At 44.8% G+C, this 20,944-nt stretch overlaps 1 protein-coding gene across 2 annotated transcripts in view; it reads left to right on the forward strand.

Annotated features, from left to right (window-relative positions):
- Nucleotides 1–20,944, forward strand: part of akap12b (A kinase (PRKA) anchor protein 12b) — a 39,630-nt gene that overhangs the window by 8,053 nt on the left and 10,633 nt on the right. The window contains exons 1-2 of one of the 2 annotated variants that reach the window (XM_061813008.1): nt 5,284–5,307; nt 7,092–7,167. In XM_061813008.1, the coding sequence (XP_061668992.1) occupies nt 5,299–5,307; nt 7,092–7,167 (85 nt within the window). In that variant the 5' untranslated portion in view covers nt 5,284–5,298. Of the gene's footprint in view, nt 1–5,283; nt 5,308–7,091; nt 7,168–20,944 lie in introns of those variants that run through there. The other variant, XM_061813007.1, reaches the window with a different exon arrangement.

Raw genomic sequence — 20,944 nt, forward strand, 5'->3', positions numbered from 1 at the left:
CGCAAGATGGGAGCAAAGCATTTCCTTTGTCTAAAGGAGCTCATCAATTCACTTAAACGTAGAACCTTGGTAGCAAGATAGCACAGGATGGTGGCAAAGCACTTCCTTTGTCTAAAAGGAATACATCAATTCAGTTAAACAGAACCTTGGCACCAAGATGGCACAGGATGGTGGCAAAGCCCTTTTTTGTATAAAAGGAGCTCATCAATTCACTTAAATATAGAACCTTGGCACCAAGATGGCACAGGATGGTGGCAAAGCACTTCCTTTGTCTTAAAGGAGCTCATCAATTCACTTAAACATAGAACCTTGGCTCCATGATGGCACAGGATGGTGGCAAAGGCCTTCCCTTGTCTGAAAGGAGCTCATCAATTCACTTAAACATAGAACCTTGGTAGCAAGATAGCACAGGATGGTGGCAAAGCACTTCTTTTGTCTAAAAGGAACTCATCAATTCACTTAAACATAGAACCTTGGCACCAAGATGGCACAGGATGGTGGCAAAGCACTTTTTTTGTATAAAAGGAGCTCATCAATTCACTTAAATATAGAACCTTGGCTACGTGATGGTACAGGATGGTGGCAAAGGCCTTCCGTTGTCTGAAAGGAGCTCATCAATTCACTTAAACATAGCTCCTTGGCACTAAGATGGCACAGGATGGTGGCAAAACACTAGCTTTGTCTAGAAGGAGCTCATAAATTCACTTAAACATAGAAGCTCGGCCCCAAGATGGCACAGGATGGCGGCAAAGCACTAGCTTTGTCTAAATAGTGCGCCTCAACTCACTGTGTGGGCCAGCACTGCTGATTCTGAATAAATTGGGAAACACACGACCATGAAATGTAATTAAAAACCGCAACAAAACAAAAAACAAAAAAAAAAGACTGGCAGCAGTGGAGCCACGAAGAAATATTCATTTTTGAGACCGTTTTTATGATGTTGGGTGCACTCGGTTCGCCTCCCGCCTTGCTTCTCTTTTTATGCGCATCCATATTTCATCGGCCGTGGTCCTGATGCAGCAGTTAAGAGCTCGCGCCGAGCACGTCGGACGGCGTCTGGTGGGCGTGGAGCCGTTTCAAGGACAAAGGCTGAGTCATTGCTCAGGCGCAGCCGCCGCAAATCCGTCCACGTCGAAATCTTTTTTTTCGAAATTCTTGCGTAAACATGTAAAACCCGACAGGTTAAAGTACAAGTAAATGAAATGTAACATTACAGCTCCTATGTCTAAGTAAAAAAAAAAGTACAGATGTTAAAATGCAGATATTGCACGTACAAATTAAAAAAAATAATAATAATAATTTAAAATTCAACGGAATGACTCATATCTGTACTTCTAGTGCCACTGCTTCCTGGAGAGATAAATCAAATTTTTTTCTTCTTTGTCACGCTTCGAATCGCGTTCCGGTTGCTTCCACTCCAGTCGCGCTTTGCAACATGCGGAAAAGCTCACGAGCCTCCGCTTCGTCCGTTTTGAACGTCGGCCAGCGCAGCGAAAAGAAATAATCGGACGCAAGAAGTCGCCAGATGTCCGTCCGCCAATCGCGTCCAAACGTTTCCATCTGTATATTCGTATGACAGCGTTCCACGCATAATATAACGCTTGTTGATGGAACGTGCGCATGACGTTCCCCGGGATTGCGGTTTGAATGTCCAGATGCTCAGAAAATGTACATATTGATATGATACATACAGTGCAAAATAATAAATCATCAAGCTCCCGCATTGTTGTATACACGGTATTGCATATTTGATAACCACAAAACATTTTGAGGGCTGACGATTCTGTTGTTGAGATTTCTAAAAAGGCATACTACTATAGTATTGCTTTATTGGATCATATTACGGCATCTGTTGTTGATCAGCACCACAAAATTTTTGTGTTGATGTTCAAAATAAATACATTCATTTATTTTCCATACCGCTTACCCTCATTCAGGTCGCAGACAAGAAGAATAAACAGAAAAACGAGTAAAATATTTGTCTTAAAATATTCAATTAATCATTTAAAATCTTTCTTGCATTTTTTTCATTTAAAATATATAATTATAATTTTTCTAACAAAATAATTATATATATAATTGCAATTATTTTTTGACTACGTTAACAAACATACATACACAAATACATTTTATTTTTTAATTTTTGTAATGTTTTTATTGCATTTCTAACAAGTAGATAAGTTCGTCATTTTTATTATTAAATTAGTTTAAATATATCTCTTACAAGGTATGTTGGGTTCTAAATAATTTTTTTATATTGTAAAATATGTTTCACTTTTTTCACATATTGCATTTCTAATAGGTAGATAAGTTAATCATTTTTATTATTAAATTAGTTTAAATATATCTCTTACAAGGTATGTTGGGTTCTAAATAATTTTTTTATATTGTAAAATATGTTTCACTTTTTTCACATATTGCATTTCTAATAGGTAGATAAGTTAATCATTTTTATTATTAAATTAGTTTAAATATATCTCTTACAAGGTATGTTGGGTTCTAAATAATTTTTTTATATTGTAAAATATGTTTCACTTTTTTCACATATTGCATTTCTAATAGGTAGATAAGTTAATCATTTTTATTATTAAATTAGTTTAAATATACCTCTTACAAGTTATGTTGGGTGATAAATACATTTTTTAAAATTGTAAAATATCGTTTCACATTTTTATTCTGTTAAATTAAATTGAAAATAATTTACTATTTGAAACTGTACAGACCGGTGTCGGCGTCGGTTCGGTGACGTATTTCCATGCAAAAAATAAAAAATAAAAATAATAATAATCTGTTCCAACGCGATCAAGGCGTCCAAAACAAAACGCAATTTGAAGCATGTTTTTCATCTTTCCCCAATCGTGTGAGGCCTCTCATGTGTTCAAGGATGCTTGGAGGTCAACAAACGAATGCGTATTTGTTATTGTGACCCAATTGGGGAAGCACCCCCCAAGCCGTCCCCCCCCCCCCCCCACGGGGTCAAACACTGCCCGAGCGGTCCCGATTAGCACGGTGTGGTGTCCTGAGGGGCTTGCCAACCGTTGCTGTTTGCTGTTCGTACACCCAAGCCGGTGATGAGAAACAGACGAGCGCTGGGTGGTACCGAGGATTTGGGTTAAAGGGCCGAGCTGCGGCCGTGTAGGTCGAGCACGACCGTCACAGGTGTTTTGCGCTTTTTGCTACGTAAATACCGGTCCGGGGGTGGCTAGCGGAGCACGGAGAGCTCGCGGTTCTTTCGATTGATTCCGTCGCGTGTCCTCCTCCTCAACTTCAGCACCATGACCGCGGCAAGCGCAGCGGTTCCGAACAAGCAATATATTTAACGTCATCTTACAAAGTGTCACATAGGATCGGTTCCGCGAACTGTGATGCGGTGTCGACCGTTTTTCGTTAGCGTGTTGCTGGATAAATGCTACGGCTGCATGAAAACGATAAAGTGAGAATTGGAACCGTTTTGTTTCAAGTGCTTTTAAATACGTAAAGCACGTTGGGTATGAAATGTCCTCTTTTTTTTCCGCACACACACAAAAAAAATCCCCCCCCCCAACACATCAAAATAAAATTCTTCCTCTTCTTTTCCTTTCGGCTTGTCCCGTGAGGGGTCGCCACAGCGTGTCATCTTTTTCCATCTAAGCCTATCTCGTGCATCTTCCTCACTAACACCCACACTCCTCATGTCCTCGTTCACAACATCCATTAACCTTTTCTTTAGTCTTTCTCTCCCTCTTTTGCCTGGCACCCTTCTACCAACAAACTCCCTCTCTCGCCTCTGGACATGTCCAAACCATCCAAGTCTGCTCTCTCGAACCTTGTCTCCAAAACATCCGACTTAATCTGCCCCTGTAATGACCTCAGTTCTAATCTTATCCGACCTGCTCACTCCGAGCGAGAACCTCAACATCTTCATTTGTGCCACCTCCAGTTCTGCTTCCGTGCCATCGTCTCTAATCCGTACATCATGGCCGGCCTCACTCCCGTTTTATAAACTTTGCCCTTCATCCTAGCAGAGACTCTTCCGTCACATCGAACACCAGACACCTTCCGCCAGCTGTTCCACCCCGCTTGGACCAGTTTCTTCACTTCCTTACCACGCTCTCCATGGTCCAAGGGGACTCCAGTCCAACTTCATCTGTCAACCAATCCCTTACTACTGGAAACAGGAAGGGGCTCAGCGCGGATCCCTGATGCAGTCCCACCTCCACCTTAAATTCCTCTTCGCTGTCCTGCTCCCCTCATACACGCCCTGTACTATTCTAAACATATTTCTCCGCCACACCAGACTTGCGCATGCGGTACCATCAGGACTTTCTTTCTTTCTTTCCCTTTCGGCTTGTCCCATCAGGGGTCGCCACAGCGTGTCATCTTTAAAATCTACTGCACCTGACGTCTAAATCAAATGACAAAACAACGTCTTAATCAAGCGTGATTCACAATTCAGGTTTAATTGTTGTTTCTCTCCATGAGCCACGCAAGTGCTCTTGTGACCCCCCCAAATGGCAAAGGTGGGTTTGTTTTTTTTTTTCTTGTTTTGTCCGCTACTTTTAAGTATTCAGAGCCCAAATCCAATTAGCAAGTCACACTAACTTGATTCATTTAGTTTCCTTGGAGCACTTTTGAACGCTCCACGTCAGCAGAACTCGGAGAATCGGGAAAGCTTTCATTTGGAATCATTTGCACGCCGCTCACAAAAAAAAGCTCATGCTGCCATTTCATTTCAACTGAAAGTGAAATACGCTATCATAATTCAACTTTAACTGAATTTGACCTTCTCTAAAGCGTCCGATTTTTTTTTTTTTCTTCACTACTTTTTCGGAGAACTTGCTGTTCCTCCGCAGAAGGAGCCGAAGAGCAAAATCGGCGAGCGCTGTTTCTGCGAATTAATGAGTCGTGGAAAGAGCGAAAGCGCGCTCGAGGTTCTTGTCGGGCTTTCATCTCCGCCGTGTACTCGGGTCGGCGATAATAGATGGCGCTAAAAGATTGGAGGGTGGCAGGGCTGAGCGGACATGCGGGGGGGTGGGGGGACTGAGTGGGTGGATTGTTGGCTTGAACTATTTTGCCTGCAAATATGAATACAGTTTCATTTTTAAACTTTCCAGGTAGTCGTAACAAGTACGTTTGCGCTCGGCAGGACTTTATTCACAACCCAAATCTTTTCTTCTCTCCTCTTCTCTAGACACGTACATTTTTTTTTTTTAAGTTGGCTTCTTGGTTCCAGATTTTATGTGGGATGTCGTAATGTTTGCGCACATCCTTGGCTCAAAGACTTGCCTTCGGGCCACCGGGAGTCGGACGAGCGACAGTATGGTCGAGGTGGGGTGACAAAAGCGAGCAGAGTCAGGTGTTGGAGGGGGGGAATCTTTGGAATGTTGGCGAATGGGGGGGGGTGAGGAATCCTGGGAATGAAAGTCATGTGATGGACTTGGGAAGGAAGGGATGACCGCAGGGCCAAAGGTCCACCGGCCGGATCTCGCGCAGGAGATCTGATCGGACCTCCTGACGGCTGGAAAAGCGCCTGCGCTGCTGCAAAAACTTTCCAAGGGTATTCTTGGGAAGATCACGAAATTGCTCGCGAAAGTTCTGTTTTATTTTTTTCCCTCAAATTATTACTTTATTCGTCATCGTCCATGGGGGTTGAACAAAAGTGTAGTCGTAAAAAGTACAAATATTTGAAGTCATCCGAAAGATAAATTCAGTACACAAGGAAAGTGCAGAGGCTTTCAAAATCTACTCAAGCACAGTCCGAAAATATTTGAACTTTATTACTTTTCCATCGTTGGCCGCAGTTCTGCGAACGTAACATGAAGGCTCGTCACTCCGTTGTCCCATCATTTAGCGTCCCCCCCCCCGTAGCGTGTCTCCAGCAAAGTGCAGTTCTTCCACCTGTTTCCTGGAAATATTTGTACCCGAGTGCTCCGTTAGCGCCATTGGCGTCCCTGGGGGGGAGGCTCCGGTTGGCGCTCCATCTTCTGGCCTGGCCATCGCGCGACCGTCGGTTCGAGATGTTCGCTGCCAGTAGGAAACACTTTCTGACTCACTTGATCCGGCTTTTTGGAGTTGCCCAGTGTCTTGTTAACTTGTTGCTAACATACTCTACCTGGTGTTTCTGGTTCTGGCAGCGCAATCCCACAGAAATCCCTTTCGGAGCCTTGTTTTTGTCTGTTTGCCACAGGAACAAAAATACTATGTGCTTGTGGGATGAACTGCTGTCTTTATCCCAGCGTCCATGCCGTACACGGCGGGTCCAGAATTTATAACTGCGTTCTAATTTGTCCCGAAGTCAGATACTACGTTAAAAAAGCAGTGGGTCCATAAATATCAAACTATTGAAAAACAGTACGACCGACTTTGCCTTCCTGTGCCGCGTGATGATGTCTTCTTGTGCCACTCCGCAAAGTACTTCATCGTACGCCATTCGTAACCTCGGACCCTCGTGTTACACGACCATCGTAAAACCGAGAACCCACAATGTATTATCTGACCTTCTGGACCCAGTATCCACTCTTGTGGAACACAAGTAGTTTTCCACGATAGCACCAGGAAATATATATTGATTATGTAATGGAAAAACATGTGACATTAGGATAGAGCCTTGTGGCACACCACTAGTATTATATCTATCAGCAGGGTGGTCTCGGTTCAGACGTTGCAATATTTTTCAAGTGGCATTTTACATTCACATGCTGTGAGTTGCTTCACGTCAGATTCCTACAATTTCTCTTTGAAGTCGGGGAATGTGTGTCTTGAACATTGAGCAGGATTCCGATGGTTTTGATTTCCGATTGAACATCGTAAATATTCCGACTTCCCGGTCATCTGGAATGGATTATTTGAGGAAAAATCACAACTGTTAGTATTTTCTTCAAATATAGCTCTCAATTATTTGCACCTGTCAAAAAAAATACTCTTTTTAACAGTTCTGTTTTTGGACGTACGTATGGACACGTACTACTGCATTCCGTGCAGGAAGTGGTTTATCTTTGGGCTTTGTACCATTTAGTCTCGCTCCAAGCTAAGCTGATCCGTTTCGGGGTAGCACAGAAATGCAAGTGCTGCATGCATACTTTATAGCGCAATATGTCTTCCCGTTTTTTCAGGCCCTGCAGAAGAATGGACAGATCTCCAGCCTGACCAGTCTGAGTGGACACTCGGAGGACAACACACTGGCAGAAGGTGGGCAAGTGTTTGTTGTCGTTGCAACCGTATGGAATGGTGTGTTTCAAACCCCCGCAATTTCCCCACTGAAAGGGTGCAACAGCCACACTTTTTCCTGGTGAAATCCAAATATGTGAGGACATTGAAGTGGGTGTTTTTCTTTAAAGGTCCACTGTCCAAAAATTGAATGATTTTTAGTATGTTATTGATGAAAAAACGTCAGACAGAATGGTCCCATCCGTTTTTTCACCACAAAACATGATTTTGACGTATGTTGCTTTCCGTAACTCCCACCATGAAAATCCACTCGAGGGATTTGTTTTCGAGAAGAAGCAGGAAGTGACGTACAGGGCGGTAGCGCACTCAAGTGGTCTCGTATGTTTCTACTAGTTTTACTTGCTGGAAGGTCGCTCATTCTTCCTTCGTGTTAGCCAAAATGCCGGCTCGTTGCATTGCTCGATATTGCTCGAACACTCGCTCGGATGGATTTGCTTTTCGTACTTTTCCAAAAGACCCGGTTTGTCATGAAAAATATATTGCATAGGTGCAAAGGACGAGAGCTTTGTGGGTTCCAAATGACAGGTAAGTGTGTATAGAGCTGCTAAACAAAAACAATAGTTTTTGGGGGCGGGGGGACGTAAACCTCTCATAACGTAGCAAAAGATCCGTGTACGTAAGTCCGGGAGGCGGTTTGGCCGCGGCGTCGGCGTCGCTCGCGGGCGTCGTTGTTTTTGTCACCGCCGCGGGGAGGTGGTTTGGTCGCATGCGGTTTGGCCGTGATCCGCATATCATCTAAATATGGCTCGAAACGATAAGGGTAATATTGCCCCGGTCACTTCACTCGGTTGTGAGATGTTCTCTTCTTCGAAAAGTCTTCCGTCTCAGAAGGGGCGTGTTCGTCTCCCATAGTGGGGGCCACCGCGTGTTTTCAATGGCGACTGTCCCGTTGTGACATCACGGACAGAAGATGCAGCCAATATGCCGACCACTTGGATGTCCAATAAGACTTCCGCAACTTTGCGCTTGGATGACGCGCTCTCCGCTCATATTGATTTTTTCGTATAGACATTGAAGTGAATAATGTTATATGTATTTTTCATTACAACATTTATTTGAGAATGTTTATTGGGATGACAATTGGGCTTTAACAGGTTTGGGAAAGACAAATTTAGTAAAGCGAAAGAAGCTGACATTACACACTGCTTTGGACACCCAAAAATGTCTGCACACACACACTCAGTGAAGGTTGCACAAAATCCACAGACACGCATTGGACAGGAGACGCGAGCCGGCGGTCAATGCGCGCAATTTGTTATGATTGCGCGGCTCCGTCCTCAACCTGCGGCGTTCCATCCCCGCAGCTGCACGTGTTTATTATTTTTGCCGTCGCTATTGTGTCAGGCTCTATCTGGGAGGGCCGCAGGGGCGTGTATACACCCTCCCTAAATATTTAGCAGGCCGTGACCTGGACCCTGGCGCAGAGCGAGCCCGCGCACTTCTTCATAAGACGCCGCGGCCCGAGGGGGAAACGGGGTAACCCAACACCGCTTGAAACGCCGAGAAATGTCACGTAGCGCGCTTTCAAATAAGCACATTAATTAGCTTTTTTCATTAAGCGGCGCTGCGCGTTTATAGAGCAACCCGACACCCGCTGGATGACGCCGCCGCTCGACTGAAGAGCGTCATCGACTTATTGGACTTTGATGGTTCCCGTAGAGAACTTGGCTGCTCATTATCCATATTTCTGATGAGAAGTAGAACATATCAGTTAACGTATTCTGCAGCTTCAAGGTTTTGACTCGAAGGAGCAGGGGTTGAAAGCCGGTGGGGGTAAGGGATGGGGTGGGGGGGGGGGGCTGTGGACACAATGGGAGTTGGAGCGAAAGGTATCCCGGCAAATCCTTACACCCTCACTGCGAAGGCTGATAAACCGTCACCGTGGGAGACAGGAAGCGAAAACGGCCCGATAACAGCCAAACACAACAAAACCGCGAGGCTGCACATCAAACGGACAACACACAATAGACACATCAGTGCATGTTGTTTACACTCCCTGAATACATCCATGTAGACGGAGTATTTGAAATATTTTGTTTCTGTGTTGTGATTAATCTGAGGCCTGCTAAACTACCATTTTGAGGACGTTTCCATCTTGCAAAATTTTGGTGGGCAGGTCTGAAGAAGTCATCTCGGCCATTCTGGTTCAAAGCGGCCATTTTCGAGCACGGTTGATCAATTTCAGGATGCCTCAAATATGAACTTGTCTGATTGCTAGCAAGTTTGGACCACATGTACTCGACCGACAGGAAATGCTCAGTTGCCATTTTCGTTTTACTTCTTCCAGCGGGCGTGGACAAGGAATGGTAAAAAGTTTTGAGGACTCGCCCTAAAACGCCAAACTTTAGAACTTTTGAAAATTCACCCTCTCGAAGGCATGAAATTCGGTTGACTAATCTATCCTAAGTAGAACTATTTAAAAAAAAAAAAAAAAAGTCTACGAAACACTGCTCGAAAGCCATTTTGGGTTGAAGGAGCCATTTTGGGCCCAATTTGGCCATTTCCACAAGTCGTTCAAAACTAATCGACATCATCAATTTTTTTTTCTGGCTGGCAATCAAATTTGAACCAAGTACACTCGATGTATGAGTGATGCTAAATCGTGAAAATATTTTTCTTTTGGTGTGTGGGCGGAGCATACAAACTCCATATTTTGGTTAGAGCTTGACCAAATGTCTTCAAAGCTCCATTTTTTTTACCCCCTCCAAACTCCCAATACTCAGAACAAGTCCAAAAAGCGAACAGCAGGTTAACGTGCATAATGGGAAAATGTTTTTGTCATTATTAATGGAATTTAATTAAGCTGTTATTTCCAATGTTATCAAAGTACGAGTGTAGTCAACCTCACTCGAGGTCACGACGCCTCTGCACTGCTATGTAGAAAATCAAAATCAAAACAAACGGGAGCCTTTGTTGTCGCTTTTTGTGGTTAATTTTGAAAGTGCGATTTGTGTTTTCAGCTAAAAAAGTCTTTCGGGGGAACAAAAGCCAACCAAGCGCTACGGTTTAGGTCGGTTTCCTTACTGTACTGTATGGAAAATCCGGACCGGGCTTATGTTTGGACAGCAGATGCTGGCGGGCGGACGATAACTCCCGCAGCCACTTGAGTAGAATAAAATTTTTGTGGTGTGAAATTTAACTCAAATGGCGCTTTTTGATGTCTTACTGTTTTGATCGATATATTACGATGCATCGTATCATGAAAGGAACGGTTCTCTGTTGGAAAGTCAGCGTTGTTGAGCTTCAACAAGTTCCTTTCAACTGCGACCAGAACGTCAATGAATGAGCGCTGAAAAGTGCCAGATCAGATATTATATGCTTCGGAACTTCAATCATTCGAAAGATCTATATTATCTACATCTTGTTCCGTTCTAAGTGATGTTTGGATTTGAGTCAAGGGGGATTTTCGTCCAATTCTGAAGTCTGCGATCTACAACTTCCAGTGGCGTTCCATTGCACTTTTCCAAGTAGGAGTTCTGAAACTTCCACTTCCCCGGTTACTGGAATCCAACGTTAACCACGGAGCTGATGTTTTTTTTTTTTTTTTATAGTTTTGCAAGTTTACAAGTAGACAAAAAGCAAACGTGATGAATAATAAAAGAGGGCCGGTTTTCGATGGCGAGCAAAGGGATGCTTCTTGGCAGCGAGGAGTCTGACTGCAGCCGGATGAGTTCATGCCCGCTGAGTGAGTCCAAAAGAATGACGTCGTTGATGTAATGCATTGGCCCCGGTCTTCAACGTCCCTCCCTGATGGCTTGCAGGCTGCGCAAGAGGACAGATGTTGTCTTTTTTTTTTTAGGGAGTTGGGGCGTGTAGCGAGTGCTGACTCTGTTGCTTTTGGGAAGATGTGCCGACAGTTCAGTCCATGTGCAGGACCGCTGGACATCATTTATCAGCAATATGGTCTTTAACTGTTTGCATACGTGCTGAGCCCACATATGTTTCTTGTTTAAGTCGAGGCCAAAAAAAATAAAAATAAAATCCTACTTGATAGAGATGTTCATGCAACAAGCTAGTCACAATTTTTGCTGCATTTAACAGAAACCCAACCCCTACCGCTACGCAAATCCAGAGACCTGACCTGAACACCAGTCCACAAATGCTAACCTTAAACCCAAATCCCTTAACCTTAATCTGCAGTGAAAGCAGGGAGCAGGTGGAGGAACAATTAGAAAGATGGAGGCACGCACTAGAAAGGAGAGGAATGAAGATTAGCCGAAGTAAAACAGAGTATGTGCATGAATGTGAGGGGCGGAGGAGGAAGTGTGAGGCTCCAGGGAGAAGAGATGGCGAGGGTGGAGGACTTCAAAAACTCAGGGTCAACAATACAGAGGAATGGAGAGTGTGGTAAGGAAGTGAAGAAACGGGTCCAAGCGGGGTGGAACAGTTGGCGGAAGGTGTCTGGTGTTCTTTGTGACAGAAGACTCTCTGCTAGGACGAAGGGAAAAGTTTATAAAACAGTGGTGAGGCCGGCCATGATGTACGAATTTGAGACGGTGGCACGGAAGCAGAACTGGAGGTGGCAGAAATGAGGATGTTGAGGTTCTCGCTCGGAGTGAGCAAGTCGGATAGGATTAGAAATGAGCTCATTAGAGGGACACCCAAAGTTGGATCTTTTGGAGACCAGGTTTGAGGGAGCAGACTTAGATGGTTTGGACATTTCCAGAGGCGAGAGAGTGAGTAGGTTGGTAAAAAGGGTGCTGAGGATGGAGCTGCCAGGCAAAAGAGCAAGAGAGAGGAAGACCACAGAAAAGGTTGATGGATGATGTCAGGGAGGACATGAGGACTGTGGCTGTTAGAGAGGAAGATGCACCAGATAGGTTTAGATGGAAAAAGATGGCAAGCTGTGGCGATCCCTAATCGGGACAAGCCGAAAGGAGAAGAAGAAGAAGAAGAATCCCAAATCCCTTAACCCTACCCTAAAGTCTAAATCCAATACCATGGCCTGAATTCTGTCCTAAACAGCAACGCCTCCACTAAACTCCTCCCACTAACCCTAAACCCCTTCCAGATCATCACCGATTAGCATGATAAAGACATCCTCCAACTGTACGGCTGTGAATCTACTCCAAGACTTAACTGCGGATGACGAGTGTTTTGTGTTCATCGTCCGAAAATATGCAGCCCCGCCCTTCAATTAAGCCGTGTCCGGCGTCTGCCAATGCAGCTTTAGGCTGGAAACGTCACCGTAACGCAAACCAGTCGCGCTTCTGCCCAGGTTTCGCTTTCACGTTCCAACTGCCGGTGCTCATTGCGCCTCGCACCCGGGTCTACCCCCCCCCCCACCCCCACAGTGCAGTTTTGCACAACTGGGATGTTTTTCTGATTATTTTCCGAGGAACGATCACAGAGGAAAGTGCTGGCGAGTTCATGTTGGAGTGGAGTGCTTGAAAGCCCCCCACGCCCCCACCCCAACCCCCCACGGGATCCATCATTGTTCCATCCGCCTCGGCAGCATGTTTTATTTAGTGGTTTGTTATGAAGAGGTTGCTGGAGGGATGCCCACCGGGGCAAGACGAGATATAGCGAACCTCAATTATGAAGCCGTCATCTATCACTGGCTGGCCGGCGGATCGGACAGCAGGCCTTTTTGTCGTCCTGCCAGTTTCCCCAGTGCCGAGGAAGGAAAAGATCAAAATCAGCTCGCTAACCTCCGACTTGGTCAGATTTCTGCTCAACTATTTTTCCCACTCGAGCGACTTGCTCGTGTCCCACGTTTCGGCTCGCAACACAAAGCACAGAATCGACCGAGCGAGGGCTCGTCGGGGAACTCGTGGGTCACTCTCCGTTCTACTGTACTCGGTCGGTAATTCCGATAGTCTTTTGTAAATAAATACCACTTCCCGTTCAAAGTGTTTCGTAATGGATTTTGACCTGTAACCTTATTCAATCTTAATAGCGCCACAATGGTCCTTTCCCATGGCGACCTTAAGCTCCGCCCCCTTAGCCGTGTCCCACAAGTTTTCAAAATGGTGATTGAACATAACGTGTTTGAAGTCGATTCTCTATCGCGTATTCCAGATAATGTTGGGGTATGTTTTTTGCCAAATGCGTCAGACTTGTCCAACGGAGTATCCGAGGGCCATTTTCTTTGTAACATTAACTTTTCCAAGCGCACGCTACTGACAACCAGCATTGCTTGTGGGACAATACGGCGAGAGGGGCGTGTCAAGCCAGGGGTTAAGACGATGCGGCTATCTGATTGGCTATTATTGTACGAGTGATTGACAGGTCAGAACGGTCCATTGCGTCGTAATTACAGAAAGGCAACTTTCCTCAACTCAACTTTATTGTGACTCTGTTGTAAAAGTCCTGCTGGTGAACGCGCAAAACAACAGGAACAAGAATGTCACAGCCCAAAAAGCTGAAAACACGGTTGGGGTACGGAAGTTCTGGTCGGGCTCGTATCTGCGAGCGCTGCTCTCTCATCTTTCCCGGCATCAGGGAAACCTAATCTCCCCCCGCCTCAACCCCGAACCTCCCCCCAGGCACAAGGAGGCTAAGAGAGAATGGAACAGGAATGTCCCCCCCCCCCCATCCTTCTCCTTCTAAAGTGGACCCCCACTCCCTATTCCTACAATGCCGTCGTCTCATCGTATTTAAGAGGCGTCTCTATGAATCTCCCGTCGTGGGAATTTGTCGGCATTTCAATGCATGCTAGATGCCGTCACGCGGCATTTAATGACACGTTAGGATCAAGCAAGTCCTAAAGGCTGTAACGAAGAAATTGAATGAGATTAAGTCATGAAATAGAGCTCACATTAACCCATATTAACCCGTCCCCCCCCCTGTGTATTCTTGGGGTTAAAGCCTTTGTTATATGCCAGATGGTATGGGCGTGAGTCTTATTACGCATAATAGGCTAATAGGGAAACCTTTCAGTGAAACCTCTAACATGGCGATTTACCTGAACTATCATCAGGGTTTTCCCCCGTGTACACAACTTGGAAGTCAGCAAATATGTCAGTAGCATCCAGTTTGTTTTATGAAAAAAAGATAATATGAAATACATATATATATTTCTTGTAAAAAGTGCCTCTGATGGGTTCACTTAGTGTTGCGGTGACTTTATGTTCCCGGTTTAAGTTTAGCGTCAGGGCTGAAGTCACATTTACCAAACAAAACTCAAATTAAGTACGTGAAACCTATTTTAAAATCAAATTAAATGGAAATGAAAGCCAACAAGGGCTCCTCAGGGGTCTGGTTTGGACACTTTTTTATTTTGAAGCGGACAAAAATAGAAGACAAAATACAGCCACGGAAGAACTGTAGCAAAAAAAAAAATGTCTGGAATGCAACGAAAAGGTTGATGACAGATGGCAAGCCTGACTAAATACAGTACAGTATATATACAGTACTCCTTTAGGGAAATTAAGTCTCAATCCTTCAGCGTTTTAGCCGGGTACACGATTATTAAGATTTGAACTGCGGGCGACTCGACTGCATGAAAGGAATCAAATACACACAGACGCCACAATGTGTACAGAATTTTCATTCATGCTTGTACAGTAACAGATTTTTTTGGGTGTTCTAAGTGTGTTGTAAGCAAGTGGGATGGACAAAACTTCATATACTGTAAGTTCCGGCCTATAAACCGCGACTTTTTTCACACGCTTTCACGTGATGCGGCTAATTTGTGCATTTTTTTTCAAACGGCCGCAAGGTTGTCACTCGAGCGGAAAAGGTAAAAAGTGAGACCGGTGGAATATATGTGCCGAGGAAGTGACTTTTGCCGGTCCGGCCCCGTTAGCGCTGCCCTAGCGTGTTACTGCCGTGTCTCAGTGACTTTTAGTGGTGTGTGTGTTTTTTTTTTTTTTTTAACCCGGCCCTATTAGCGCGGTGCTGGCGCTAGTGTTAGCGTTAGCACGGTGGCGCTAGTTCTAGCGTCAGCTGTGTACCATCTTTCTTTGTAAATATCTCGTGTTTAAATGTGGGTTTCAATGTGGGCACTTGCGGCTTTTACACAGATGGGGCGTACGTATGTAATAAATGGTATTTCCTTTACAAATGTACTGGGTGAGGCTTATAACCAGGTGCGCTCTATAGGCCGGGAATTACGCTATTTGAAACAAAAACAAAAAAATCTCTGTACATTTTCCCCATCGTGGATTTTCACTTATTGCCGGGTGGGCCCGGAACGTATCCCTCCCGTTCGAACGTCAACAAAGGACAAAGCGTGATATAACAACGTCAGAAAAGATTGGATCTGAGTGAACGACGTCACGGTTGTGCGGTTGTAAACATTGTCCAGAGTCGAGTAGGACCAAGGAAACGCGGACAGGAAGAGCGATCGGGGATGTCAAGGAATGATTGTGCTTCCTGCTTGACATTCTTGGACACACACGCGCAAGGCTGGGTGTTTGAATGGTAGAAAGTACACTGAATGTCCGTTTATCACAAATGGTACATTCCAGATGCACCCACGATAGGTGAAAATCGGTGACATAGAGAGACCATAAAAAAAAGGTTAGTTTTACCCCCTATGTAATACAGTAGTTAACCTTTTATTACTGCTAAAATTATTCCCAAGGCTACGTTTACACTACGCGACGGGCGAGCCCGTGTCAGGCCAGTGATTGCCGTGGATGCCGGGCGGACTCTTCTAAACTGTAGGTTGATTTTCCACACAGCATCCAGTGGGATCAGAGTTCTTTTGCATGTTTTGGGACGAGAGATGGCTTATCGAATGAGTGAAACATATGTTATAAATGATCTATCGGGCCGGAGGAGCGTCATTCAACTCTGTTGGGGCCACAAAAATGCTGTAAAGCTTGCCCAACGTCCATGTTTCATTTGTGGAAATCCTTGACAGAGAATGAAAAATGTGAAGGACCGCGTCCAGAATTGCTGGGCCGGGAGGGGGAACGTACTGTCATCCCATTATAAGCGTTATGTTACGTTATTAGCCTTAGCGCCTGCTCTCGCGCGCACAGTTCTCCAATTGAGAATTGAGCCAGAGTGGTTTCCCAGAGTCGCGAGCCACTCAGCATTTTCACTTGGAACTATTTTTCCTGAAAATTTTTCCGGGTCAAAATACATTCGTCAAGAGGGGCACGTTTAGCAGAAAAAAAACTTTCTCAAGCCTTATACAACCCGATAAAGTTGCTAGAAGGGGTGACAGTGTTACCCGTCACTGCTGAAATTCACCTGCGTTTGGAGGCTTGGTGGGTGCTGATATCAAGCCCCGCTCAAACTTTCATCTTATTGTCTAATTCTCCAGAAAAAAACAAAAGTGGAATCAACATTGTATATTTACACTCTACAAAGTCCAAACAAACCATATAATTTTGGCTAGCAATAGTCTGCTAGCTGCATGCTAGCATATAAAGCAAAATGATAGATAGAACGATAGAAATTAGCATTGATGTTATGGTAAATAAAACCAGCTTGTATAATTGTAAAAACCCATCAAAACTGCGATATTGCTGGAGTGCAAACAAGAAACCATAATAGAGTGTAGTGAGGTTCACTTTATGTTATGAGCGGGGCCGGAGCACTGCCAGGAGGGGGCGTCACCTGGTCACCGCTCTGGGCACTGCCACCTCTGGCACTCGTCACAGCTGTTGCAGCATTCGGCATGTTAATTGACAATGTATTTATGTTGGAGTTTTGGTCACGGGCATTTGTCAGTTCATCGAGTTTGCACTGTGTTACCGTGTGCGGACACCACTTCTGCAATAAAACCCGCTGGACATTATGCCTTTGTCTCGGAGTCCCGCATTTGGGTCCTCCACTACACCGGTGGCACGTGACAATTTATAATGGAGCGGGAGAGATGTTAAGAGAATGCTGGACAGTGGTTTTAGGAGTGTAGAAGAACAAGAAAAAAAATATTACTGCCCTTTGCGTGCTTTCGCACACTCATCCAGTTCATTTCCCTTTTCCGCCATTTATGTCGCTGAGACACTTCTTGGAAAAGACGGGGAGGGGGAGCCCTTTTTCGCGAGTGTTCTCCTCTGAGATGATGTCATGGCTCGTCGTTGCAAGCAACAAAAAGCGCCTCCGCCCAAACTGCCCCAACCCCCCCCCCCCCTGCAACCCCACCAGCCCCTCCCAATTCCTCCTCGCACCCCCACCCACACAAACCATTCAAGACCCCTCCTCAAACATTCCTGCGCTCGACACTATTTTGATTTAGATTATAGGTTTTCTCCTCACGTCACAGCAGCTTCGAGACAAAATACCTCAAATCGTTTTGTGCAGTCATTACAAAAATTCATCCTATTAAATTTTGGAATCTCAGGAAATTATTAATATATGGATTATTTAATCAAACAAAATATCCATTTCGATTACATTGCCTCGCTGAGATATAACATCCTCTGGAATTTCATTGTTCTAGCAGACTGCCGGTCTGTAGTGTCAAACTAGACGAACGAGAATTACTCTGTGTATTTACAATTAACAGTCATATAATATTTATCCTCTGCTATGAGTGACTGATATTAGCGCTGCACTGATGAGCTGTGAGGACTTAGACGTGTAGCATCCTCTGGAATTTCATTGTTCTAGCAGACTGTCGTTGTGTAGTATCGAACTAAACGAGAATTACTTTGTGTATTTACAACTAACAGTCATATATTATTTATCCTCTGCAATAAGTGACTGATACAGTATTAGTACTGCACTGATGAGCTAGGAGGAGTAAGACATGTCAATGAACAGCTTATCCATTTGTCTGCCTTGCGTTTTTTTCTAGCTGGCTAAAGTGGGCATTTATGTCATTTCCATTCATTTTAATAGGAAAAAATTATTTGAGACACACTTTTTTGCTCCACAGAATGTGTTCAAATTGTCTTCGGGCAACATTTTAACGTAGTAGGGATTAATTTGAAAAGTTAACCAGCATTGACGTTGGAAATTCACTCACTTATATTTAACCAGAAGCAATTATAACATAATAAATTAACTTAAAAAAATACATGACTTCAAAAAAAGACCCGAGTGAATTGTTTTGACGCCACTGAAAAAAGACAGAAAAATGGCCGCCTGACGCTGTCGTCTCTGAGTTAGCATGCGTGTGTATGTGAGATAGTTAAATGGACAGAGCATGTACACTTTAGAAGAATAGGCACGCATGAGTCATGGAGGAAGTTGGGGCATGAAAGAAAGACTGGGAAGTGTGTGGGGGGGGGGGGTCAAGGCATGTGCTCCCACCGTCAAGTATTTGATACATTCCCCGCTGCGTGACTCACTACACTGTGGGGTGCTCGCGGACAGTGATGTGTCAGCGCATTGATAAAAAGCCTCCGCGGTGTGTCACGTTTGGATGAGTCGCTCCGATACGATTCATTTCAGCTTCAAAAATATTGACGAGTATCATTGATAAGCAAAAGTGCAAAGTCAGCCGGGTAGAGTACAAAGTTTCAGCGACAAAAATCTAGCGACTCAAGTCCAATCCGCAAAGTCTGACTTGGGTCGGGCAACTACGGACTGAAATCTGACCACTGCATTAACCAATTGTCGAATACTTTTTATTAAATACTTTTTATTACATGCATGTGTTTACGGTCTAGTCACTGATGGTGTAGTTGTACACGAGCCTGCCTTTGGTGCGGCCAGCGTGGGATCGATTCCCTGTCAGCCCTGCGACTTGCTGGTGACCAGTTCAGGGTGCGGTCCACCTTTTGCCTGAAGCTAGCTGGAATAGCCTCCATCTTTCCCGCATCCCTTGTGAGGATAAGCATCTTGGAGAATGACATGACATATGTTTACGTTTCATCAGCAATCAGTGATCTCAACTGTGAAGTAAACGTAATTTACTATTTTTTTTTTGTAGGTTTTATAGTAATGACAAACCTTGCGTTTTGCCAATGTCTTTTTCACCATTTTATAAAAAAATCAAACACAATCCTTAAATCATATTTTCATAATCCTGGACTCCACGTCATAGCTTCCGTTTTCGAGCAAACCGCACAAAAACAAAAACAAACGACCTCGAAAAACGCAAGACTTGTCATGTCATTCGAGTCCCGATTTCTAAAATTGACGCGTATCGGGGACGGCTTTTGGGACGGCCGACGGACGCCGCTTGATTCCGTTTCCCGTTATCAGCCGTTTTTTTGGGCAGCGCGGCACTCGCGAATCGACGCATTCCTCCTGGGGACAATGCGGAAGATTACGGCTCACGACTGCGGCGCTGTTTACCCGAGCTTTTATCTGCATTCCTCCTTGTCTGCCTCCACCTCACACAAAAGGCGGAATGAAACGCGTCTGTCTTGAAGCCGTGGAGAAGCGCTCGTTGGCGTTTACGTGGGGTGATCGCCGCCTTGAAAACCCCCCACCAGGACCGCCGTTCTCGGCTTAGCTTTTGGCCGCTTTCGTGACGGGTTGTCGTTTCCTCAACTCAGTTTTGAATGGGAAATTTCGAGCGGGGTCGTCTTTTCGGACTGGAAATGGTGGCTTCAGATCATCGATTGAATTGCGCAAAGGTCACATGACTCGAATCAGATTTCGAGTAAGTCGCCTATTTTGGGACTTAATTGGGACTTGCTATGCTAAAAATTGTCCATGATTTGGTATTTATGAGACTCAACTGGTGCACACACAAAGATAATTGGGCTATTTTTGTCCTGATAGTTCCCCTTCCTGTCCAAGGGAAAAAGAAACGCCAGATCAGCTCAAGTTTTATAAGATTATCGTGTTGTCTGGAGCGTATTAAAAGTTCATTTGTCTCAATAATTGGGTCTGAAACAGTAGTGGGGGGGGGGGGCAATAACAATTGTGTTCAATATTCATATCCAAAAATCTTCACGTGTGTGAGGAAAGCTGAGGGTTCCCGAGTCGCGACGTCGTGGATTGTGACGTGAAGCGGAATGTAGCCAATCCAGAAGCGACCTGACAAAGGAGCAAAGAGTTGGCCTTGCATATAAAGAAAACGTGTCCGACCCGAGTTGCCAGGAAAATAACATCATCTAGTTGACTAATTTGCGAATGCGGCTTTCACTTGGTCTTTAGTTTCTTTTCTTTATTTTACATTTTTCCATTTGAAAAATATATATATTATCCCAAAAACACTATCTAGCTAGTCCACAGGTGTCAAACTCGAGGCCCGTGGGCCAGATGCAGCCATCTGCGTGATTTCATGTGGCCCACGAAGGCAAATCCTGTGTATCAACTTCTGAGATTTTTGTTAAAATCTGTTCCAAAATTTCAAATTGCCATATCATGAGCTGGAAAGCGTTGGCCTCACAGTTCTGAGGCCCCGGGTTCGATCCCAGCCCCGCCTGTGTGGAGTTTTCATGTTCTCCCCGCGCCTGAGAAAATGGATGGATGGATAGATGATTACGTTGCGATATAGCAAGCATTGTTGTGTTACCAAACGTCAACAATAGTTGAAAAACCCATTTCCCTTGATTTGAGATTCCAAAAGTAGTTCAGAAATCCATCAATTTTCTTTAGCCCCTTATCCTCACAAGGGTCGCAGGGAGTGCCGGAGCCCATCCCAGCTGTCAACAGGCACGAGGCGGGGTACACCCTGAACTGGTCGGCAGCCAATCGCAGTGCACATGGAGACAAACAGTTGCACTTACAATCACACCTATGGGCAATTTAAGGTGTACAATTAATATTGCATATTTTTGGGATGTGGGAGGAAACCGGAGTGCCCGGAGAAAACCCACGCAGGTACGAGGAGAGCATGCAAACCCCACACAGGCGGGTCTGGGATTGGACCCTGGTCCTCATAACTGTGCGGCCAACGCTTTACCAGCTGCTCCACCGTGCCGCCGAGTTCAGA

Source organism: Syngnathoides biaculeatus, chromosome 23 (assembly GCF_019802595.1).
Source record: "Syngnathoides biaculeatus isolate LvHL_M chromosome 23, ASM1980259v1, whole genome shotgun sequence".
NCBI lineage: Eukaryota > Metazoa > Chordata > Actinopteri > Syngnathiformes > Syngnathidae > Syngnathoides > Syngnathoides biaculeatus.